General features: G+C 38.9%; 1 protein-coding gene across 1 annotated transcript in view; it reads right to left on the bottom strand.

The window, feature by feature from the left end:
- The window catches only part of ranbp10 (RAN binding protein 10), a 44,966-nt gene extending 18,724 nt beyond the window's left edge, over nt 1-26,242 (bottom strand). Inside the window, exons 1-3 of the mRNA XM_080870420.1 lie at nt 25,900-26,242; nt 14,239-14,350; nt 5,858-5,910 (exon numbers count right to left, since the gene is read on the bottom strand). Coding sequence (XP_080726546.1) covers nt 5,858-5,910; nt 14,239-14,350; nt 25,900-26,098 — 364 coding nt within the window. The 5' untranslated portion in view covers nt 26,099-26,242. The remainder of the gene's footprint in view (nt 1-5,857; nt 5,911-14,238; nt 14,351-25,899) is intronic.
- Nucleotides 26,243-26,506: the final 264 nt, after the last annotated feature.

Raw genomic sequence — 26,506 nt, 5'->3', positions numbered from 1 at the left:
ATCTCTTCCAAAGCTAAAATGCAGTCTCATACTGTCTGAGTGAGAAAGTTACATAGATCTTCGCCTCTTTGCCCGAGTGAATTCATATCAGCTGTCTGGTTAATTGCACAGATTTGATCTAAAGTTATATGGAAGTATTCTTCTATAGCACAAGGGAAATCGGTAAACTTCACAAAATCAGACCTTGACTTTAACTCAATGAAACCTTAAGTTTTGCATGAATGGCTCACCGTGAACTGAGCACCCTGAAAGTGACCTGAACTGGACTGTGTTCAGCTTCAGCTCTGTTGTGTTTCTCCTCACTTGCAGCTTACATGTTGTTGCCAAAAAGCAAAGCAGGGTTAGGAAAAGTAGGTCATGGGTGAGCCGAGATATTAGATGCGTACTTGTATGTGCACATGTGTATCTGTGAGCATGTCATAAAGTACTAGGCTCAGCTGGACATGCATCTTTGTATCTGTATCCTGTGCATTGGGGCATTTCTTTCAACTTACACAACACATATTGTCCTCTGTCCCTCCATGTGTTTTTTGTGCATAAGTGTATATACACGTGTGTGTGTGTGTGTGTGTGTGTGTGTGTGTGTGTGTGTGTGTGTGTGTGTGTGTGTGTGTGTGTGTGTGTGTGTGTGCGCGGTGAGGTATTAGATTAATCTGCTGACAGGGATATTGCCTCTAAAGCCAGGCTCGCTGCTCCAACATGCTAATGAAATGGGCAGGCCTCCACAGCAGGATCAGGCACAGAGGTCAGCAGTGGAGAACATTGTACTATCACAGGACGCACAAACACATACACAAGGACAGTACTTTATTACATTTTTGATGTATAACCATAAAAAAAAGGGATGCTGTGTAAGATGTAAATAAAAAGAATGCAGTAAATTGCAGATCTCATAAACCTATAACACATCTGAAAAATTAAACAGAGATCTGTTATTATGTCATGAAAAAATTAGGTTGTTTTGAAAATGACGGCAGCAACATGAATGCCATGTTTTCTGATTAAATAGAAAAATGACCATCCAACTTGTTACCAGCACTAAGGTCAAAACTTATATCTGACTGTGACGAAATGCATTACTGACTATGGAATTGGCAGCTTGCACATGTGGAAAGACATTAATGCTGAAAGATATATACAGGTTTTAAAGAAACATGCGCTCCCATCTAAAAATGTGTCTTTTTTAGGAAAGGTATTTCATAATTCAGCAAAACCATGCTAAGCCACATACTGGATTCATAGTAGAAGAGTCCAGGTGAAAAATTGGCTTGTTTATAGTCCATATCTTCAGTCCAGCAGCTGATCCTCAGTTAATGTGTACGGACTGTTGTTAAAAGGAGAGGGGATGCTACCCAGTGGAAAACAAAGCCCCGTCCTAAGTTTTTAAGGATGTGTTGGTATCATTAAACATTTGATATAATTTTTTTAACACGCAAGTTTAATCTTCTATCATGCATATTACTGTATTCTGTGTTTATTAACATTTTACACAGTGCCCCAGTTTTTTTTACTTACTCGAGTAAAATCTGAACTCACCTTTCACAAAATTTATTTCAAATCCAATAATTTTATAAAAATTTATATTTTACATCAAAACAGGAAAATAATATGATTTATGTGTAGTTCCAGATCCCATAAAAAATGAACATCCACAGTTGTGATGTAAAGAAAACCACAGAACCACATGACCCAAGGTAGCTCCTGCCGGCAGTGAGGACACAAGTAATACCTACACAACACTGGTTTTACTTTCATTTCTGAGCAGTTAAGAATTTTTTTTTAAAAAAAAGAAGAAACCAATTGACAAACATATATTTATTAACTTTCTTGGGCTTTTCCTCTGGCCCTGGTTAAAATTTCTCTCCTCTGAAAATAGAAAATCCCTAACTTAGAATATTTGCAGTTCTATAAAGATGCATCTTCAAAGATCTGAAACTTTACAAGCATGAAATACTCGCTCTTTTAACAGACTTTTCAGAGATGCTTGAATCTTCAGTTTCAGCTTTGAACTCTGGTACATCTGACAGGTTTTCTTTTTTTAAGATATTTTTTTTAGCACTTTGCCTTTCATTAAAGAGATGCAGCAGAGACAGACTAGAAAAGTGTTTTTTGTAAAGCAGACAGGGCAAAGTCATGCAGCAAAGGTTGAGCAGAGAGTCAGTTGCTGAGAGCATTTTTTAGAAAGTGGTGTGTGCCCTAGACAATCAACCATCAGGTCACCCCATCAGACAGAGTTTTAACAGGATAAATGAAACCAGGAAAGTGTGCTATTCAGCATAGCAATTTCAAGACCATAGCTTTCAAAACTTAGTTTTGAATCTTATGATTTATGATGGTAATTCCACCTCACAGGGAACTTATATAACACTTCAGCGCTTTAACTCAAGAAGAATTTCTGAGTGCAAGATTTTCAATTTCGCAGGTCTGATTCGGGTGTTTTTTGCCATTACTAGCAAAAACTAGAAAAGTTAAATACAACAACCTTGCTTAAGGATGTCATATTCAGTATTTGACAAATAAGTGTTAATTTAGCAGTTTGATCATTTTGGATGCTGCAGTTCGTGGGCTCAGTTCTATTGCATTAAAATAACCGGAATGTCTAATATTATCTCCATTCAAAATTAAAATAACAGAAACACATCTTTGCACAAAGACACCTTCACAATCACCATACATATACTCACAGCACATATAGAACATTATACACTTCACCAGCACACACACAACATGTGCAGCATGCTGTGAAAGTGTGCACAGATGCACAGATGAGTGGGAACAAACATAAACACTGAGAGATGCAATCAGCGAAGCCCAGGACACACAGAGATAAATCTCCACAGTTTGGGACAAACACACACTGGCACACAAATACGCCGAGTTAGTCCGAGTTAAGGCAATCATCAGTAATCTGTGTACCAGGGCTACACACCATCTGTAGTAAAATCCTAGTTACAAAAGATACTTTCATAACTGATCTGTAACCAGTTGTGAAAAAAGCATCCATCCATGCAACGCTTTTCCACATTGTTCCGGGCCTTTGTGTGACGTCTAACACATGCGAATCAAGAAGAGAGGAGAATGAGGGATCTTTGTGTATGTGTGCATCTAGACTCTGCTGAACTGGCTGCCACCAGCCTCCACAGCATTCCACAAACCTCAGCCACCGCACAGATCTTAACCATTCAATAAGCAAATAGCCCCACACGGGCCCTGAAAACCACAGGATATGATTGGTGGAAGCACATACATGTTCTCACTGGTTGGGGAGAGGGAAGGGGCTTAAGTGAGGTTATCGGCAGCTAAGTGGCCACTATGTTTCCCCCTGTGTCACCCGAGGTTGCTGGACCATTAACACACGTCCAGATAAAACAAAACAATACAAAATAATCAGTGGAAAAGTGGAGGACAAGGAATAAAACTGATATGTTGACCTCCCATATGAATGCATTGCCTACTGTCTATGTACAGCATTTAGACAATAAAATGTTTATGTGTTAGCAGACAAAGGCTTGTTTCTTATCAAATCTTTATAGCAGCACCTTTGTTCTCGGAATTATAGAAGTGACCGCTGTCTGAGCTGTTCACACAAGTAAACAAAGTTAGCAGAAGTGTAAGACAACTGATTTGTTGAGTAGGAGATTTTTATAAACAACTGATTTCATTAAAGCTGCAAGTGTAATTCTCCACAACTTTATTCATCTTTATTGTAGGAATCGAATTCTTCTCGATAGAAATAAATACTAAGCTAGGTGAAAACTGGTGGAAAATTCAGTGAGTAATGATGATTTTCATTGTGGGCTGACCAGAAATGTACATTACGTGACATGTCATCACCGTAACAATATAACCACTGCACTGAAGTCACAGACAGAATAGGCTCCAGTCACACAGGCCTAGAGACCAGTTTATGAGCTCAGCATTCAAAGTAGAGAAAAATGTGTATTCACTAACTGGTTGGCAAGTGGCTACTGGAAGTTGCTGGCTATCAATCAATGAAAGCCTTCTTGTGGTTGGGGTAACCATTCACTTTCAAAGTAAAAGCTGTACATTTTGGAATGTGTTGGTTGCAGTGGTAAGGCACAACTTTTACTCTGAAGGTAAGCATTCTCTGTTTCTGGTTTGCATTGCACTTTTTAAACTTCCACTGCGGCTTGGCAGGTAGTTGGCCAGACAAGTCGGCATGTTCCATGCAAACTATGGCCATCTACCTATCTTCTGTGTCGAAAAAGTGAAGCCAACACGCAAATGCTTTAAACCTGCATTCTTCTGAGTAACCAGCGGGGGGGATTTCTGTGTTTGCCATGAGTACAATGGTACTGTCTATGCTTGAAGAACTAGATTTAACTGAGAGGTAACTGAGCTAAACCAAATGCAAGATGGGTACAATTGTTTTTTTAATGTTTTTAAAAAGGGTCCAATCACTGCAGTTTCTTTATTATCTGAAAGCCCCATAATACATGATGTAAGGTGAAACTGCCTATGAGGACACCCTTAGATTGACACAAAACCCAGTCATTGAAATCTTTGCATATAGTAGTAATTTCACTGGGTGTTGGCTAAGGCTCTGGACCAAAAATAAACTCTACATAAAATACAAACCGAGCAATCTGTCATTACAAAGTAATAGGTGGATCACCACGAGGGTGCAATAAGTCCACGTCATCTGTCACTGATCTGTATGACAGCTCAGTAACATGTCCTGACATGTTACTGATCTGTATGACAGCTCATTAACATGTCCTGACATGTTCTCTACTGCAGCCGTCAGACAAACTGCATCTAATTACGGCAGAAACCCTGAGCATCATCATCTCCACCTGTTTTCATTCCTGCATCTCAGAAATGTTGGTACTTTTCCAGCTTCTGATTTATCCTCAAAAATCAATTTCTTCTTCATCCCTTTCATCCACCTTTAGTATATTCCCTCCACACATGCATCCACATTATCTCCACTGCTACTTTAACTCTAAAAATATCTCAATTTCCTAATAATGAACTCTTTACCAGGGTTTGCAATATATATGAGAAAATAGAAACAAGGCTAAAGTAAACAGTGTTAGTCTTTGATTGTAATCTAAGCCTGTAAGGGCTGTGGGTTAAGGCTGTTCGCCAGTAAGTAATTAGAAAGGTTCAAGGTTTTGGAAAGCCCCTCTGTAGCTGCTTCATTGTATTGAGTGTACTGTGCTGTGTGTAATCAAAATGGAACAAAAAAAAAAAAAAAAGAGTGACGCAGGATGTTCATCTTCCCAGCCAGCCAAAGCACCCGTCCACTCTGACTGCTAAGTGGCAGAAATGCTGGCATCAGATCAGCAAGCCAATGTTGTTGGTGAACAATGGCATGATGACGCTCTTGCCATACCATGAGTTGTTGAATAAACTAGGGAATCCTTATTTAACCCTATTTTGCTAACTACTTCTAACACAGACGCCAAATTGTAGGCCTACCATCTTTTCATTAGATATTCTGACAGCTATACGCCCACTATAACATTCATCCATCCATTTTCCTAACTGGTTATGCATCTTAGCTGGGACACATCCCAGCCGTCTCAAGGTGAAAAGCAGAGTACACTCTGGACAGGTTGTTGGTCCATCGCTAAAGTAAAGAGACAGACAGCCACACACACACCACTACATCTTCTGCCAATTTAGACTCATCAATCAACCTAACATTCATGCCTTTGAAATAAAGACAATTTCAGAGCAGGATATTCAAACCTTGCATCTTCTTGCTAGCCACTGCACCACTGTGCTACCTTGACTATAATATATTCATCAATATATCTAAAAAAAAAAGGTTTCTCTTTTTAGCCTCCTACTGGTTATAATACAATGACATTATTCAAGTTGTACTCACCAGGCAGTCTGTTCATGTTGACTCCCTGAGCAGACAGGCCAATGCCCATGTATCTGCACACAACAAGAGACAAAAAAAATTAGATTTACATGTCATTACTGAGCGTCCAGCACATTTAAACACTCGGATCAGCTTCTTCTCACATCTTTAATCCAGCTAGCTTTGCAAATTCTGAGCTGATGCTCATATATTCATGGGGGTTGGCAGGAGTAGAGTGTCTTCAGATTCTTCTGACTAGTCATTGTGATTTACTGAGTCCATGAGCTGAAACATCCAAAGTGGCAAACAAGGATAAGCAGTTGGTCTGCATCATTTTCATGTAGACCGGCTTAAAAGGACAGCAAAAAATCTTTTTACTCATTTGAACAAGTCAGCATTATTGCCACTTGAATGCATTTGGCATATTACAAAGTAGTAATAACATAAACATCAGTAATAAATGGCTGCTTTGGGCCACGTGGTTGGTCTTATTCAAATGTTCCATGCTTTTCAAATAAGTTACATTTACAAAGTAAGAGGAGTAAAAGACACATCAGTCAAGTCTACAAAAACTCAGGGCTGTGTGAACACAGCTAGACATGCTAGCATCTCTGTGATGCTGGACTTTGTCATAGCAAGCTTTTGTGCTCAACAATAATAGCAGGTAAACTTAAAATGCACCTGATGCTGGCACAATATAAAAAATTAAAAGATCACCAAAGTTATTAAGCTCTCACTTATGTCTGCATTGATCTGACTTATCTAGCGTTGGAATAAATAATGAAAAAGACTAAAGGAATACATCAGCGGGTTTCATCTTCAAAAGATGAGAACAAAAATATCTGCACAGAACTTTGACACTCCATCCAACAGATGCAGAAATATTTCATCACCAAAGCTATGAACAAAAAGACTGATGCACACTCTCTCTCTCACACACACACACACACACACACACACACACACACACACACACACACACACACACACACACACACACACACACACACGCGCACACACACAGCCGCTAGGGCTAACATGCAAATCTATTAATATGACTTATCACAGTAATGAAATAATAATGAAAAAGAAATACGTAGACATAAATTTTAATCAAATCTGCAGCAGCACAGCGGCCTACAACAAATAAAACATCTGAAGAGAGAAATCCAAATAAAAACAAGATTATTCTTAGTCAGTGCTCTACAATCATTTTTCAGTCAAATTAAACCAGTTGAGTGTCCATGTTAATTAATCCTCTCTCTGCTTTCTAGATTAATGTGGCCAATCTGCACAAAGTCAGCAGCACTTTTTTTTTAAACCAAAAAAGCTTTTTCCAAAGAGAGTTTAATAATTCCACTAGGATATGGCTAAGGAAGGTTCTGTAATAACCAGTGATGATGAAACCAGTGACTAAGCCATTGAAGCAACTCAAATAACACAAAGTAGTCTTTTACGGTGGCTCTATTTATACTTATTTTACCAATGCTTTTTCCTTTACCTCTGACAGATATTCTTCACTTCTTTCATTTAATTATTAGTGTTCAATAGGGCTGGGCCATATTATACCGTTCACGGTAATACCGGTATAATGTTAGGCAACGATAGGAAAATGAAATATCGCGATAGAATGGGAGTAAAACGCGCATGCGCAGTGCCTTTGTTTTCATACGCACATGGCCGATTGTTGAGTGAAACAGATGAACCAGAATTGGTTTGTAAAAATGGTGCAACTTCCGTGATGTGGAACTGGTTTGGTGTTTGTCCGTCAGATACACAACAAAGCACATTTTTTTGCAGAACATGCAAGCGGGCTGTCGTTATTGTCGTATTTGTCGGACTAAGATACTCTTAAATCTGGGAGTAATCTGGGTCCTAAACTCCGTATGTTCAGGTCAAACAACACTGCAGCATCACTTAGAGTTAAAAACTGTCTAAATTCTTTCATCTTTAATAAAACGATCAGCATTGCTGCTTTACCAGGTGTAACTATAAAGTGCCTCTCAACTTTAACTTCCAGGCATCCATGAAAACAAAAGTTATTACATTTAATGGAGTTAGAAGTTAGCAGGAAGCTAGCGGAAGTTAGCTCGCTAGTTTCGCTAGTTACCTAAGCATGATATTGCATGTTCTGACTGAGAGATTTCTGAAAAAAATCAAACGTACAGCTCTGCTATCACTTCCAACATAAATGAAGACAGGAAACTAAACAGCAGTGACGTTTGTAGGGTTACTGAAGTTGGGCTAGCTGGTATATAATGATGTGCTACGTGATCGCTAGCGACACAGCTATGTTAGCATAACATAAACAGTGAAGCTGGAGGACGAACACTAACACTTTTCCACTTATAAAAGTTAACGTGAAGGTTCTTCATGGTTAGAGACAAATGCAATCGCATGGCAGGATGCTGTAAACGGACCAAACTTCAGTCAGGAGAACAACTGAGATAATCCATCCACAATACGAGGTTAGTCATTAATATACTGCAACAACATGGGAATAGAGCAGCTGCCAGAGAATTCAACATTAATGAATCAATGGTACAGAAGTGGAGGAAGCAAGAAGAATGAGTTTAATAAAGTTTGATTTATCTGACTGCTTTGTTTCGCTTAATGTGCCTTATAATCCCGTGCACCTTATGGTCCGAAAAATGCGTACTGCACACTGCAGTTTAATGTTGCAAAGCACCTCTTTTTAACTTCAGTGGATATTATACATGGTTATGCTCAGGATATGTCAGCCCATTTCTACTGGAAATGCCTTTTGGTTAAACTTTCAGCAAGGAATTTGCATTTGCACTGTTACATTTTTATAAAGCTTTAATGTACATAAAAACCAGCTTCTTGTTTAAGTGAAAATAAATGGAAGGTTGTCTTTTTGCGCTAGTAATGTTGTGGAGTTGTATTTTGTCTCGCATCAATTATATCGTCGGTTATATCGTTATCGCAAATTTTCAAATATATATCGTGATAAATATTTTTGGCCATATCGCCCTGCTCTAGTGTTCAATTTTATGTTCATGCAAAATAGGTTAGCCTTAAGTTTCTGCAGTGGTATAGCTTGCCACTCTAGGCATGGTACCAACGGTTCACTGCAATATTCATGCTATAAAATATGCGCAATATTATTTTTTTTAATTAAATGACCCACAACAACTTTTAATGATATTTATGATAATAAATTTTTTTGAGTATACATAGACTACCAGTCAAATATATGAAGCATGTAGCAAAGAAAAAAAAAATGATAATAAATGTGTTATATTTTAGATTTCTGGCAGTAGCCACCCTTTGCTTTGTTGACTGCACTGCAAACCCATGGCCTTTTCTCAATGAGCTTCATGATGCAGTTATGCCTGAAATGGTTTCACTTCACAGGTGTGCCTTGACAAGGTTTCTTTGTGGAATTTCATAATAATGGGCTTGGGACCATCAGTTGTGTTGTGCAGAAGTCAGGGTTGTCAGCTATGTACCAACCTATCTGACAACTGTTACAATACATTTTATGGCAACAACCAATCAGCTAAGTAAAGGACAGGTGCCAGTTCAGCTCACAGGGATGAGCGGTGCTGCATGGCGGAAAGCATCTGGCCCGGGTTCGAGTCCGACCCGCGGCCCTTTACCACAGGTCTTCCCCTTTCTCTCTCTCCCTCTGCTTTCCCATCACTCTTCACTGTTCTGTACAATAAAGCTGAAAAAGGCCAAAAATAAGGTATTTAAAAAAACAGAAACCACAGGCCATTATTACTTTAAGAACTGAAGGTCTGTCAGTTTGGAAAATTGCTAAAAAACAAACGTGTGCCCAAGTGCAGTCACAAAAACCAAAAAGCGCTACGACGAAATTGGCTCACATGAGGACCATCCCAGGAAAGGAAGACCAAGAGTCACCTCTGCTGCTGAGGATAAATTCATCAGAGTCACCAGCCTCAGAAATCGCAAGTTAACAACACCTTAGATTAGAGCCCAGATAATTTCCACACAGAGTTCGAGTAGCAGACTCATCTCTACATCAACTGTTCAGAGGAGACTGTACAAATCAGATCTTTGTGCTCTGATAGTTTGGGATGAGATGGAGTGAAGGCAAAGGGGTCAATAAATACTCAGCATCTCTGGGAACTCCTTCAAGACTGTTGGAAAACCATTTCAGCTGACTACCTTATGAAGCTCATCAACAAAATGCCAAGAGTGTGCAAAACAGCAATCAAAGCAAAGGATCGCTACTTAGAAGACTCTACAATATCAAACATGCTTTGAGTTATTTCACATTGAGTTGTTGTTGTTTTTTTGTTTACTACATTATAATGCCTTCAGTGAGAATCTACAATGTAAATAGTAGAGCTGGGCGATATATCGAGTTTTTAAAACATATCGATATAATTTTATACGAGATATAAGATGTGACAATATCCTTTATATCGATATAGTCTATGTTACGTTATAATTATAGTTGTGGAGCCGCAAGTTTGCCTGTCTTTCGTCCACTTTTGTCTCTACGCAACGTTACTCCGCCTTGCCTTCACTGAAGACAACTCCCCCTCCTCCCCCATCGCTTCACGTGCAGGCAGCGACAAGATGGACATGGCAAATCTCCGTTAACGAGTTACTGCGCATCGCCCTATGCGTGGGGCTGGACGGCGTCAACGTGCTAACGAGCTAACCGCGCTAACCCTAAAATCCTTTCATTCTCTCAAAAGTTGATAGCGCGCCTTATGTATGAATTCTGGTTGTGCTTGATGGCCGCGAACCAATTTTATGTGGTACACGGCGCTCAGCAATCTGTCAAAAATGTTTGAGTACGACTTTGGTAAGCTACGGAGCTGCACCGCTTGATAGATTGTCGGCGCATTACGGCTACCGAGGAGCTTCGCGGAGTGATACGTACTGTGCTTCAACGTAATATTACCGTATTGTGTGTGTATAAGGACCATAAATGGCACCTGTAAGAGACGTGGTTATGAAGTGGATTTCAAACTCCAGGCTATCAGTCACACAGTAAAACTCGGGAACAGAGCAGCTGTGAAATCTGTCTGTCTTTGTTATTACGCTCAGCGTCTTTTAGTTTACATTTTGACTGCACAATTGTGAGCTCTTTGTTTAGCACAAAAACAAAATTGTTTTCTTTTATTTATGGAGCATTATTATTTAATAAATGCTCATAATTTAATTTTGAGTAATTTTTCATGTACATCTGTGCTGTATGTTAATAAAAGTGCCTGTGTGACATCTGGGACACAGCTTTGACTAAGAACTCTCTTTTTGTTCTTATTTTATGGCTTAAAAAAATATATATCGAGATATATATCTTATATCGCCATCCAGCTAAAAAATATCGAGATATGAATTTTGGGTCATATCGCCCAGCCCTAGTAAATAGTCATAAAAATAAAGAAAAAACATGAAATGCAACAGGCTAAAGAGTCACTGTAACACCAAATTCTCTGACTTTTCATGGTGAATTGCAAAACAAACCACTGAACTCTCTCAGAATATTTTCATTATGTCATTCAATTGGCTAACTGCTACACTAGAGCATTTCAGTAAAAGTGATTTAATTCATCTACATCTACGGCAGTGAATAAAAAGTTGGAATTCTATTTAGTTTCAGTGTAAGCAGCTTGAAGCAACCCAAAGCTACAGATCCACAGCTTAGTTCTGCTACACATGACGCCACCTCATTCAAACTGACGGATTAAAGAGCATTGAAGTCCATGTGATTTCTGCTTAAACCAGTTTAGATTGATTTAAAAAGTTGTAAACAAAAACTTTGATCCAGTTGATGAGTCAAATCATCGACTTATAGGCTGCAGCCCAACAAAACTGTAGAGATACACCAATCAACTGCCCAGGGACTGGAATTGGCTCATATCAGTGATCAGGAGGTGACCCTCTGATTTCTCAAGACAAATAGTCATGCACACTTACAGCCACATGCTAACATATTGTTAGCATGAAGGCTCTTTACTGTCAATGAAGACACAAAATCTGCCAAAGTAGAGTCCGTAGGGTACCAGTGTGGAAAACAACAACAACAAAACAAGCTAAAGCTATCCACATCTTAGCAGTCAAAGGGTCAAGGTACTAAAATTATTAAAGTGAGTGAAAAAGGTAAAAGAGCCAGTATCCTGTTATCTGGTAAAATAAGCAGCAACTCATTTTCAGTTAATTATCTGATCCCCTTTCCAGTGTTAGAGCACTTTATATTTCAAAGTTGCCTCAGTGAGAGAAGATAATGTAACTTATTACACTTACTGCATGGAAAGTTCAATAATTTCTTTTATTCTGGAAATCGCATTGAAGAAAAGTTTGTATATGCTGTCAGTTCTCACAAAGAAAACTAGAATCATAAAAATGAGTATTTTCAGATTACACTAATACGAATCTGGACTTGGAGAAGAAAATTACAATCAAGATATCTCTACGAAATTTTAATGAATTCAAATTCTTGAATTTATGGCTTTTTCTCAGTACTGTCTGAGACCCGAGATGTGAGCTTATTTTTAAGTTTCAAAACGACTTATTAGCTTATGGGTGTAACTTGAAATGTATACACAGAGTACATGTTATTCCCGTGGCATTCCACGACACATCATGCAGCTTCTAGCTGCCTAAAAATGAAAGCCATACAAACATATTTTGCATCACTTCTTTTGTATGCCTAGCTGTTTAACTGGAAATAGGGAATGTTTACTGTGCAATTTGAATTTTTTTAAATGGAGAGGTATTTCAGCTCCAATCAAGTCACAAAAGAAAATCTGAAAGCCAGACATTTAACCACATGGCAAAATAATTGCAGAGACTAACCTAACACTTACTCATCAGCAACCTCAGCAATCACTGAATTAGCTGAAAGGCAATGACTCTCTTTTGTGCGGTATGGCCTCATTTGACAATAAAGATCTTTGCATATTCATTTACATATGGAGTTCATCTTTGACTGTTTTATAATGTAGAAGTAAATTTGCCATTCAGGTCCTTCCAAAGAGTCCTGTAATAACAGAACTAAACTGGAGGAACTTTCTTGCTGTTAAATTCCATGTGGCAACTTTTTCAGCAACAGTGCACAACGTTACCTATTCTAGCTGCCAAAATGAAGCAAACAATTCCAGACCCAGTTTATCTAGGAGGATACGCTTGGTGAAATAGACTTCTCTTAGTACTTTTAAAAAAAATGTATCAATTTGAAACTGTGTGTGTGTGTGTTCCTGTCTAGCTATCTTTGTGAGGACCGAAATCTGCATTCTACTATACTTGTGAGAACCAACAGTCACTTGTGAGGACACACTCACCGGTCCTCACAAGTTTGAAGGCCTTTTTGAGGCTCAAAATGTGGTTTTAGTGTCAGGGTTACAATTAGGTTATGGTTAGGGTAAGGGTTAGGCATTCATTTTTAATGGTTAGGGTAAGGTGCTAGGGAAACCATTATGTCAATGAAGGTCCTCACTAAGATAGCTGAACAGGCTTGTGTGTGTGTGTGTGTGTGTGTGTGTGTGTGTGTGTGTGTGTGTGTGTGTGTGTGTGTGTGTGTGTGCGTGCGTGCGTTCTGATTAAATAATCAATTCCCACAGGGCCATGATGAAGAGGCAGTCTGGGCTCAAAACGTTCCATATTTCCTAATTCTGGAAATGACACCCAATTATTGTAATTCTAGGGCAACTAAGAAGAATATCTTGACTATAAGCATACAGATCTACAATTTTCAGGTGTAGTCCCTCACATTAGATGACAGTGATGATTACTAAAACTGTACTTTTAAGGCTGGCTACCATTTTCACTGGTACAGCAGATGAACAAAAACACCCCAAAATTTTCCACTGATGTAACTCTCTCTGTCGTGACAAAGGATTTGGACAGTAATACGATAATTGATATAAAGACTGCTGTTTTGATACAGACTCAAGGTGGAAAAAACTTTGCACAACCAAGTTAACAGGTGTAAATGCAAAAAAACTGACAAAAAGGAACAAAGACATTGTTACCGACAAATTTTGCACCAGTGCTACAAATGATTGTCATAAAAAATACTATTTTTATAACCATCAAATTAAATGTTTAAATGTTAATTAAAAATCGAATTCATGTAATTTATTTCAAGTTATTAAAGTTGGCTATTTTTTTCTTTAAAATGAAACAATAAGAGGCAGGGTTTTACATATACACACATATATAAAACCCTACTCCTCTGATAATATCCTCAGAAAACAGCCAGTGCAGTGACTCATGGACCTAAGCTTCAAAGTCAGAATATAATAAAAACTAACAGGAAATACACAAAGTTACTGCAATTTTATTTTTGCGTGGGCACACTGAACATGTTATGAATGACCCGAGGGGGGGCGCTAAGTCAGGTTACCATGGTAACATAGGGCACCAACTCTAAGGTTTTAAAAGTTGCATCTGCTTACCCATCTCGACCTTTGCTGACAATCTTGACTTCAAAGTAGTAGATCCCACAGGCAGCAGGGATTGGGTGTGTGGCTCGCACTGATGCTGCATCTTTGTGGTTCTTTCCATGACCTGATAAAAGAGAAATACAAGGTGTACATGAAGAACATGGTAGCCTAATACAAAAGGACTTTAAAAACAAAGAAACACTGGGCTTGCATTTGACTCCTGATTGTCTACCAAAGTCTCATGATATGGCACTGACCTGGATTCTTAGTATTTACATAGTTTAATTAGTCATAAATTTGCTATCTGGTCAAAAGAAAAAAAAAACACATAAAAAGTAGAACCTGACATTTAGAGACAAACACACTGACAAATAAACTTAACTTAGACTAGATGTTAAACTTAACATATAGTCTAGTAACTAGTAGTGCAAATGACGTTTTCAAATGTAGATAAATAACTAGGTAGAAGTGTACAAAAGGCCACCCCCAAACACCAGGTATCCATGGACATTGCCCATGGACTAAATTGCCTTTAAAAAGACACTGGTTTACATCTACATTTGGTTGAAACGTGGCCTGTTAAAAGTTGACCAAATTATGTTTATTTTTGTGACCAAATCAGTAGATTGTCCGAGGCACTGTGGAAGTAGAGCGCCCTTTATAACTTTTAAACCTTTTAAAGGATTTAGATGTAAAAGGATGTCTTTTTGTAAATGTCTTTTGAACAGCCTCAGAAGCTGACTTTTCACCTTCAACTTTTTAACCTAATCTCAGCATTCTTCAGACATCAAAGCTTTCTTCAATGTCTTTTCAACGTCTTTTTATTAAGGGGTTTTTTTCTGTGGAAGGAGGACTGGATAATGCATAGGCACATCTCTATAAATATGACAAAAAAAAAAAAGAATGTGTATGCGCATATCTGCCTTAGTGTATACACACAGTTTTGGTTGGTAATATAAACAGAGCTTTCTGCATCTGGCCCCAGGTCTTTTGCAATAATGTGCTCTGAACAGACAAAAGATAGAGTGGTGTGGCCAGAGTAACGGCAGACATGTTTGATGAAGACCAAAGGCAGCTTTTCAGAAGAAGCTCATCTAATCTGAATATGGCAACAGAAACAGCTGTAGGTTTGATAACTAACCTAACTGCCATCAGTTTTCTTATTTATTCCCCCTACATTTCCACAAGGCTGTGTTGGGCTTGCACCACAAGGCTGAGTGATCAGTGAGGCTCAGATTAGGCTCAGATACGCGTGGATTTCTCAAATAACATTCATCTTTTTGTTAAGGTGACTTTTCTATGAATAGGTTATACAGGACATTGATTTAACACAGTCTGGTAAAGATGTAGACAATGAGGTCACAGGGCTCATGTATTTTGTCTGGACCAATTAGATTTGAGCACAACACATATTACTGTCTGTCATTCTATATTCAGATGGCTGCTTATGCAATCCCTCGGGTCATGAGAGAGAGAGACTAATATGTTCAGTACTGTTGTATAACTGCAATCTAGCCTCTACAGTAAGCATGTGCATCTCTTTCTGTTACATGTAATCGCACCATTGACTGAGCTCACCTGTCACCACACATAACAAGTCACTGAGAGCTCTGTGTGTGCATGAAATGTAGACATGCTGTAACCTTAAACGAAGCAGCTGGCTGTCAGCAGACACCTTGAGGCTGTTGCTGTTTGTTGTGTGTGAGGGGGACTTAAATGTGGTCACTAAAATAAAGTTATACATACTATAGAGTAGAACAGGAAGTTAGAAATATACTGGCTCGATGTGTTTTCATTTTTTCAAAAAATACTCTGTAAAATACTCTTAGTATAGCATCACTTGTATAGGTTTACAGTAACAACACCTCTTTAACTGTGATCCTAACTCTTTTAATGATATTTGTTTTATATTTTTTTTAATAAGGGTGCGACTATGACACTATTAAAAGATCACAGTGCCATAATTAATAATGAACTAAAGCATGTTAGAGTCTGAATTACATTAACACTATATAAAATATCCACATATGCTAGCCCATTAGTGTTTTTTAGGAAGCACAAAGTGACAGGACATTCGCTAACACTCATTTTTGCATCTTTTTTGACCCACAAATCCACTATGCATGTTCTATCATGTTTACACATGTGACTGGCGTGCCTGTGCGTGTCTGTGTGTGTTTGTGTGTGTGTCAGCCAGTAGTCTAATTTTAGACCTCAGTAGGCCAGCAGGTCTCTTTGGGACTACATAAATGGGTATGTGAGATGGTTACTATCGTTAACCAAAATGTCTGGTTTATAATTCTGCATTCATGCTGATTCATGCTGATTAGGCCGTTGTGGTTTTTTATTTGTATTAGATAAGAAACTTAGAGTGTAACAGTGTTGTAAAGTTTGAATGAAAGGCCATGTGATTTAATATTAAAGCCCTGGCAGTATTAGACATTTCTGCTCTTGTGCGACTTTAAACCTTTCCACAAGAGTTCAAGGAGCAACTGTTAATGTCCTGTTCCTCTTCACCCACAGCACTGTGTGGCCTTAATTGCTTACTAGAATATCAGCAGTCTGCCTCCAGGGTGTATTTTTGACCACTAGCAGAGGCAAAGTGCAAAATCTATCTGTTCAATAATAGCAAGCACAACAAAGACCAAAGCAACACGTTGCTAAATGCCTCACAGTGTCAAAAGAAGCAGAGTCCATATCACTATGTCAACATCATAATAAAATTAGAGGATTTATTTATAGTATGAGGAAGTACAAAAATTCTTATAGGACTTCATGAGGGAATTAATGCCATTTATATTAGACCCTAGCTGACAACACCGCCACCATATACTCAGTTATGATACTACTAAGCTACAGACCTTGCTAGGTATTAAAAAAAATGAATTCAGAGCTGCTTTCCTGTTCAGACTCTTTGATTACATCTTTTATTTAACTTACTAAAAAATAACTAAAATTTTTTGGACTGGTATAGACTAATACATTGGTTATCAAATGTGTCTAAACTAAGAAAATACTTCAGTCAAAACAAAAGTGAATATAACACTTTGGGCATGTGGCCATACAGCAGAAGGCTACATATTACTTGTTTGTGTGCACAGATACACCTGGAACTTGTGCTAAAAGGTTTGTATCTTCTGTTTTGGTCTCCCTGAGGCAGATTATGCTACACAGCAGCACTTCATCACTGTGGCCTCTAAGAGATATGATGGCCTAGTTAATAATAAATGGAAATCTGGAAATGGTATTTTTCCAAGTCAGTGATATTAAGGATTTTTAAGTTACTTTATTTCCCATGTGATGGGAATGCTGATAAAATCTCATACAGTTAAAGTTAAATAAAATCTCAAATTAAAGATGCTATAACCTGTTTGTCTTAAGTTAGCAATATACTACAAATATACTATGAGATAACAACATTGTTACCATTCTACTGACAATACATGAATGCAGCACAAAGGTTAGGGCCACGTGACCTTTGAAAACATTAATCTCTGAACTAGAGCTGGGCGATATGAGATTTTTTCATATCACGATATGTTTTTTTCATTTCAGGCGATAACGATATCTATCACGATATAAGCCAAATAACTATATTTGTAAGATTTAAATGTGCCGTTGCTCACAAGTAAAATGTGAAATAATCAGCAGCTTGTTTTTATTTAAATATTTATTTCCCATAATAAGTTCAACAGGGTAGATGTACTTAAGGAACATGAGACTTTTTCAGATAAATAAAGGCAAATATTGCAAACTACACAAAAGGCAGCCACTAAAGCGTTTAAGTTTCAAAATAGAACAAACGAAACAGACTAAATTGTCAATTCCACTTAGAAACAAAATATTAATTCTAAAAATAAATCTTAGTTTGTTTTACAGAAGAACAGACAAAACTGACTAACTTTTGTCAATATCAAATAAACTGAGAACTAAAAGGAAATTCTCAATCTCTCCTTGTTGTATAGCTGAGCTTTTCAAACAGTTTTAACAGTTACTTTAGTCTGACAAAAGCCGAATGACGAATTAGCGCTTCCAGTCAGAGACTGAGGCTACGTCCACACGTACACGGGTATTTTTGAAAACGGAGATTTTCCGTTTTCGTTTTAAAAAATAATCCCGTCCACACACAAAGGGAGAAATGAAGGAAAACGCTGCTATGAACATGCCAAAGCAGCAGGTGGTGCTAGATTCCTAACCGTGCAGAAATATTGGCCAATCAGAAGTCTAGAAGCCTCGGTGGGAAAAAGTAAACAAAGCTGGGGCATAGAAGCAGAACCGAGTCGTATGTGTGGAGGGACAGTAACTGTGTGTATATGTAAGCATTTAAACACTGCAGAGAGTAGAATTAACAGTATTGTAGAAGTTAATTTCACCGAAACAATAACGTGGCGCAGTGTGACGCATGCACCGGTTTATTGTATTTCCAGACTTGCTTTCGGCACAATTTACAGTGCACGCTACTCTGTTTTTTGTCAGACTTGAAATAGCCGAAATACCTTCACACTACGGACCTTCTTTGGCTCTTCCGTTCGACAATCTCTCCGGCATTGGAACCATCATCTGTTTTCTCTTCGGTCACGCTCGGTTGATTTTTCTAGTCGGCACACTCATTTCCTCCATTACGCGCTGGCTCCATTACCCGCTGGCTGCTTCCCAAACAAACACACGTGCGGCTTGGCACTTGTGCTGTACGTAACAAGTCACGCGACGTGACGCTGCGGCTGTGATTGGTTCGGCTCTGCGCTACTTAATTTGGATTGGCTGACCTTTTTTTTTTTTTTTTTTTTTTTTTTTGAGGACAAGAGCGGCGAGGTCTATCGCGATAGCTTAATTTCTCTATCGAGTAAAAGTTATATCGCGATACATATCGTTATCGTTCTATCGCCCAGCTCTACTCTGAACTTTAATTATGTGTCTTCTGCCTAGATAAGAGCTGAGGCAGAGGTATGTTCTCATTGCGATTTATCTACCTTTCTGTCAGCGGGATTATGCAGGTCAAAGTTAACAAAACTTGGTGGAGAAGCTGAGCATGAGCAGAGAAGGAAACTAACTAAATTTTAGCCTGTATCTAGATCACGTCCTTCCTAGTGTGCTGCAGGAATGAGTCTTAAAAATTCATAAATGAGACAGGATTTTTCATTTCTGGTTCCATTTTCTGGATCAGATTTTTGTTTAGATGCTGCAAATATGATAACGAGATGCTTTAAATATTTTCACATTTTTTTCTTAAAACACAGAAGTAAACTGAAGGTATTACATGAACATGTGTTAGCACATAAATGGCTAAATAAGGCTAGAGACTTCAGGGAAATTCAGCACCAACTGATCACGCTAAAAACACGTTCTTAGTAGTGTTTATATGAACGTCATGCAATTGATGTGTAGTTTGTTTATAGCCTAACAATTGAGTTCTGTATCTCACAATTGTATTTATGCTAAAGAAATTTTTAAAAAAGTAGCATGACTGTGGTATTCCAGTCATATAAAGCTCCAAAGTAAGGCCAGAACAGGCAGTTATGACTCTACAGAAAAACCAAGTACAACCTTGACGGTCCCTAAGAACTAGGAGATCAAGTAGCAGCCAAGTGCTGCTATTCAAATGAACTGGTTTAACTAATCGTTAAGCATGAACATCTTTATGAAAGCAGATGTTTTGGCAGTTTGCTGGTCTGGAGCATTCATTTGTGTTGTACATATTAGAAATTGATATTAGATATTAGAGAATGAACTAAAACAGGAAACAATTCTTTAAGGTATTGTTGTTCTACAAGCTACTGAACCACTGGATTGAACTTACTCAGACTTTTTCAAATCACAATAATTCTAGTTTGAAAGCAACAGGTGTCTAGTTTCAATATAGATGCAACTTCATACTGAAGCATAATGACCAAAAGTATAAAAAAAAAATACCACATATCGTGATATATATACACACTTATTTTCAGTTACCGTATGTCTTATTACACATCTTCTATCCATTTTTAACCAAGTTTAGATGGTGACTAAATGACATTTCCTTTACTCACTTTACTTTTGTTACAGTTAGAGAATTTACACCTTTCTTTCTTAGGCAATAAACCAAAACTAAACAATATTAGAGTTTAAATTGGTTTGTGGCACAATTTCTAGCACACACTGACAAAGCAGATTTACCATAAATGTGTTTGGCTTCCTGGCTGGTAGCAGCCGGCATTCCGAGATCTTCAATGAAATATACATCAACGAGTAAAAGGAGGCAACAAGCCAGCTATTCAACCTGCTAAACCTCCTGAGCCAGAGCCAACTCCAACTCTGTCATACATAGAGTTTGGGCAGCATAGCTGTCCCAATTTTCATGGTGCATTTGGAAATTTCAAAAAAATTATGATGGCACTCATTTTGGACCACTTCGGCCAATTCCAATTACCATGACTTCATCGTGATGACAACAAAAGTTAGCATAATATAGGTTCTGAAACATGTAACATAATGATGCTTGGCAGGCTATTATGCTCATTTTATAACTAAACAGTGCTGTAAATATTTACATGTCACCTGTCGTAAGAAGACAATTGAAAATTTTCAACCTCTGAGTTGAATCAGAAAATCAGCATTAGCGAAAGTTAAATCAAAATGTAAAAAACAAACCATTAGGTCTTTCTGAAAATACCAACAAATTTGTCTTTAAAAGTGTCAGTTCAAAATATGTCAAAAGTATTTAAATACCTGAGTATGCAGATCAAATACAATATAAACCAAATATATAAACCAAACAATATAAAACCTTTAGTAGACCCTTTAGTAGACTCACTGCACAAATGTATAGTGCAATAACAAATAACCTCTGAAAATGACGGCGAAGTGTATCCTTAATGAACTCTTATCTAAGATTTCTACCTTCTGTATCTTCCAGTAACTTTCCTTGTGATTTTCCACTAAAATTGCACTGTGTTTAATAGACTTTGCTAGTTCAAGTTGTCCTGTAGGAGCAGCTCTTCGGACAATTATGAGCAATTAGGTCCTTGTACAGTGGACTCAGGGCCTTTGTCTAGTAAAGTATGCAGGGTGTATGCCTCCACAAAAATCTGCACAAATCCACCTATGCAGACAACCAAACTATAAACAGTAATGTCATCTTAGGCTTTTGAGGCTCTGGATAACACCAGGGTGGTGAGGAGTGACTATGGAATAAGCTCAAGGAAGAATGCCCATATGGAAAAGATGTATATAAATCTTATAAGGTTTGCATCTGTCTTATGTGAAACTTGTATGAAAAGCATACAAGAGTGAAACCAGACATAAGATCCCTTGAAAAATTATATAAATGAAACTTGTACGTTTTGGATACTTACTAAAACAATATATGAAAGTAATGAGAAAGTGTCCACTTTCATGAGTAAATCATATAAGCCTTATATGATTCACTATATGAAGTAGGCCACATCTTATGCAAGTCTTTTATAAGTTCTTTCTATTTCTTTTCCATATGGGTGTAGTTGCCACACACCTGTTCGTGTACAATAGTTTGAAAAAGTTATTGCCCTCTAAACCTAATAACACTTAGCAGCAAAAACTGCAATCAAGTGTTTGCAATAATGGCCAAGGAGTCTTTTACAGCACTGTGGAGGAATTTTGGCCCACTCATCTTTGCAGAATTGTCTTAATTCAGCCACATTGGAGGGTTTCCCATGATAAACCGCCTTTTTAAGATCATGCCACAACATCTCAATCAGATTCAGGTCAGGACTTTGACTAGGCCACTCCAAAGCCTTCATTTTGTTTTTCTTAAGCCATTTAGAGGTGGACTTGGAGTGTTTTGGATCACTGACCTCTTCCAAAACCCAAGTGTGCTTCAGGTTGAGGTCACACAGATGGCCAGATATTCTCTTTCAGGATGTTTTGGCAGACAACAGAATTCATGGTTCAGTTTACCACGGTAAGTCTTCCAGGTCCTGAGGCAGCAAAACAGCTCCAGACCATCACACTACCACCACCCTGTTTTACTGGTGGTATGGTAAAATGGTAAATGGCCTGCATTTGTATAGCGCTTTTCTAGTCCGTAAGGACCCCAAAGCGCTTCACACTACATTCAGTCATTCACCCATTCACACACACATTCACACACTGGCGATGGCAAGCTACATTGTAGCCACAGCTGCCCTGGGGCGCACTGACAGAGGCGAGGCTGCCGGACACTGGCGCCACCGGGCCCTCTGACCACCACCAGTAGGCAAACACGGGGTTAGTATCTTGCCCAAGGATATTTGCCATGCAGCCAGGATGCAGCCTGGGATCGAACCACCGACCTTCTGATTAGTGGCTGACCTGCTCTGCCACCTGAGCTACAGCCACCCCAAGGTATGATGTTCCTTTTCAGAAATGCTGTTACTTTTACACTAGATGCAATGGGACACACAACTTCCAAAAAGTTTAAGTTTTTTCTCATCAGTCCACAAATTTTCCTAAATGTCTTGGGGATCTTCAAAATGTTTTCTGGCTAAACTGAGACGAGCCTTTTTGTTCCTTTTGCTCAGCAGTGGTTTTCATCTTGGAACCCCGCCATGCAGACCATGTTTGCCCAGTCACTTTCCTTAATGTGGAGTCGTGAACGCTGACCTTAACTGAGGCAAATGAGGCCTGCAGTTCTTTGCATGTTGTTCTGGGTTCTTTTGTGACCTCTTGAATAAGTCGATCTTGCACTCTTGGGGTAATTTTGGTCGGCTGGCCACTCCTGCGAAGGTTCACCACGGTTTCATGTTTTCACCATTTTTGGATAATGGCTCTCACTGTGGTACGTTGGACATCTAAAGCTTTAGAAATGGGTTTATAGCCTTTTCCAGACTGATAGATCTTAATTACTTTGTTTCTCATTTGTTCCTGAATTTCCTTGGATCGTGGCATGATGTCTGGCCTTTGAGGATATTTTGGTCTACTCCACTTTGTCAGGCAGGTCCCATTTAAGTGATTTCTTGATTGAAAATGGGTGTGGCAGTAATCAGGCTTGGGTGTGGCTAGAGGAACTGAACTTAGCTTACCAAAGATGTGATACACCACAGTTCATTTATGTAATAATGGGGAGGTACGCTGGGGTCTAAGTGACATAAATGTCATTATCATCTGATTTCAAAGACGTATAACAGCAATTACTACTCCAGCTTTTGGTGTCTGTACACAACAGAGAATGACTGAGGCCTTAGTTGCGACTATTCCGCAGCAGCATCTAGTGCAGCCTGTAGGTTTCTCTATTTGTGCACTTTAATTTCAACATGGCTCAAACAAATGGATTGCAGTTTGAAATAAATGAAACCCTAATAAAAATCATGATCCTATTTAGATAAATGCTTTCCTTTTGCTCAACTAAATTTCGTAAAGTATGTGAATTTGAAATCCCGTACTATTCCTTTAGTTCCACGTCAGTCTTGTTATGGTTATTCACAGTATATATTAAAGTGCTTCTCTCAAAGGTCAAAGAAATGATTAGTTGACTTTTTTGAAACTATTTGCTTGCGAAAAGTTTTGCTCAGTTAAAAGTTTGCTTGGTACACTGACATTGTGATTACTGTAAGTCATAAAACATAAATCTACAGCAAAACAATTAGTATTCCAACAAAATCCTTAGTCAACAGCTTGGTCTTTCATCAGGGTGCAGCTGAATTTATTATGTGTGTAAAAGTGCAAAGAAAACGCTATAGGGTGTGTTACAGAACATTAGATTTATTCCTACTATGTATTCCTACTATGCAACTGTAACCCTCTCTTTATTTCTAAGTTAATGATAAAATTATCTTTGCATCTGCAGAGGTGTAAAAATTAACACCATTTGCTGCATTTATTGGTACAAAGTCATTAAGTTTGTTTAAGTATCTATCTTGCTGCTGAGGCTGCGAGGATTAATCTCTGTCAGTGCGCAGCAGGACTAGGTAGACACTGCATGGCCTTGAACAGAGAAAATTGGCACGCTGGTCAAAATAGCATCCAAACCACAAGGGTGAGGGAACAGAGCAGGAACAACCAGGAGCAGAAAAAAATATCTCACACACTCCAGAACAAACCTATTTATATGTCATGCCTTAACAATAGTGCAGTGTCACTGAATCTGTGCACCTTTCATAAACATAATGACTCAATGTCCAACATAACCTCAACAAGAACCCCCCCCTCATCCTCAGCAATACACCACTTTGAGCCAGTGCCAGAGCTGTTAGGTAATTCTAGACTAGAATACAATTATCTTAACAGCACTGATTATAGCAAAAGGTAAATCAACATTCTCAACATAACAGATAAACTGAATGGAAGCTCATATTCAACTGCTCATCAGCAGGGACCTGATCAATTATGCATTAAATGATCTGCGGTTGTATCTGGCATTAGGCCCGAGTCTACAAATAAGAGGCCCTCCCTGCTATTTCCAAACTGTAGGACCACCACTCCATCAACCTCACAAAATGGATTACACAACCTTAATTTTGAATTACACATCTTGCCTGTATCCTCTCACCTTCTACACGGGGCCCAAAGGAGCCTATCAATTGGGATTTTTCACAGTGTGTGATTAAAGTCTTGTAGTGTTTTCCTGTTTTGGTGTGTGTGTGTGTGTGTGTGTGTGTGTGTGTGGGGGGGGGGGGAGGTTTGTCTGAACAGCACAGAAGCCGTCACACGGATGTCACCTTGTTTTGATATAGGTGGTTGCTAAATTGAGACGGCTAAAAGCCCTGCTGTCAGCTTTTATCCATCTGAATGAAAGACTGACTGAACCGTCTGGTTGCTGTTAACGTTAAAATGCCAGAGCCTGTCGATACTCCGGATTTATTACCAGAACGGTGCATTTTGGCCTAATGTAATGCGCAGAGGCCTTCCTCTCACGGCAGCACCTCTGTTGCCTGCTAGAAACTGGACCTGAAACTGTTGTTAGGCTCGGGGCACGCAGATCTGAATGGAGGTGGACGGGAAAATGATTGGAAAAGACTTCTAGAACACTGCTCTGAAATCACATGAGAAACACAAAACAATGCCATTTTATCCTGTTTGCTATAGCACTGTACAGCGTTAATATTTCAACTGATACTGCACTGGAAAACAAGTTCTGTTGGTGTCCACCTCGGAACCTACTGTCCTCAATTCAATATTAGGAACAGCTAAGTTGGCTAACGTTAGCTAGTTAGCCACAAGGCTAAGTAATGTGTTTGGTTAACAGCTTTCTGTTAGCAAGCTCCCGTAAGTTAGACAGGGGTTTGCCAATAAACTATGCGTCGTTACTGCTACCAGTGTCCCCTTCCAGTACAAAGCGAGGAGAACGTCAGATGCAGTGAGTTTACTCCAAAGCAGTAACGTCATAAACAGTAAATAAACAAAGAAGAGCCATGATATTGAAGATTTCAGTGTGACGGTAATGAGACCGATGGCCAGGGTTAGCGAGTTCACTGTCACCCATCTGGGCATTCCTCTGCTCATTCGTGAAACAAAGCAAGGTTACAGGACAGGAGAGGCAGCTCAGACTAGATTTACCAGGACTGCACACGCACATACACAGTCAACATAATCGCATACTGAGTGTGTGTGTGTGTGAGAGAGAGAGAGAGAGAGAGAGACACACCCCCCCCCCCCCCCCCCCTTCGGCAACAACACAGACAGATTTGAACTGCTGTTTTGACTACACACTTAGGCCCATCAGTGATGAGGCAGGTCTCTAACCTTTGTAATGGACCCGTAGGTTGTTCTGTGACAGCCCAATGTAGCTGTATTTATCCTTGGGGCTCCAGGATCGGGGTAAAGGGGTCTCTTCCTCGTTTACAGCCGGGTAAAGCCGCTTCAGCCTCTCGTTAAGCTCGTGCTCCTGGTAATTAAAAGCAGGATCTCCCAGCGGCAGGCTTCCCGCTCCGAGCTCTGTCATTTTTTTTTGGCCTCCTGTTTTTGTATCTTATTGTTCGTTTCTTTCTATCCAAAGCCCAGTGTCAGTCCGCTGGAGCTGTAGGCTGAGAGTGAGAGGGACTGAGGGGAGAAAATAGCAGCGGTGTGACATCCCCGGATAAGCAGCAGAATGTACTGTAGGCTGAAATAGTGTCGTATGGGTACTGTAGTTCAGCTGCACGCTCGCTTTTATGCTAATGTCACTAGAAATGACTACAGAGTTCCACTACTGTTAGACGGGTTTAGGGCCTTCCAGTGAGATAGGGGCTAGGAAATGTAGTTTTCGTCTGTTAAACTTACACACGTTTTCAGAACGTTATATAATTTAAATTTGAACTTTACATGGTAAAACTTGTATTTATTTGTAAGTTAAAGGGTATTTTTACAGTAT

This window comes from Rhamphochromis sp. 'chilingali' (genome assembly GCF_963969265.1).
Source record: "Rhamphochromis sp. 'chilingali' genome assembly, chromosome: 2".
NCBI lineage: Eukaryota > Metazoa > Chordata > Actinopteri > Cichliformes > Cichlidae > Rhamphochromis > Rhamphochromis sp. 'chilingali'.
The sequence above is the reverse complement of the archived record's forward strand: the minus strand, read 5'-3'. Positions and strand labels throughout refer to the sequence as shown.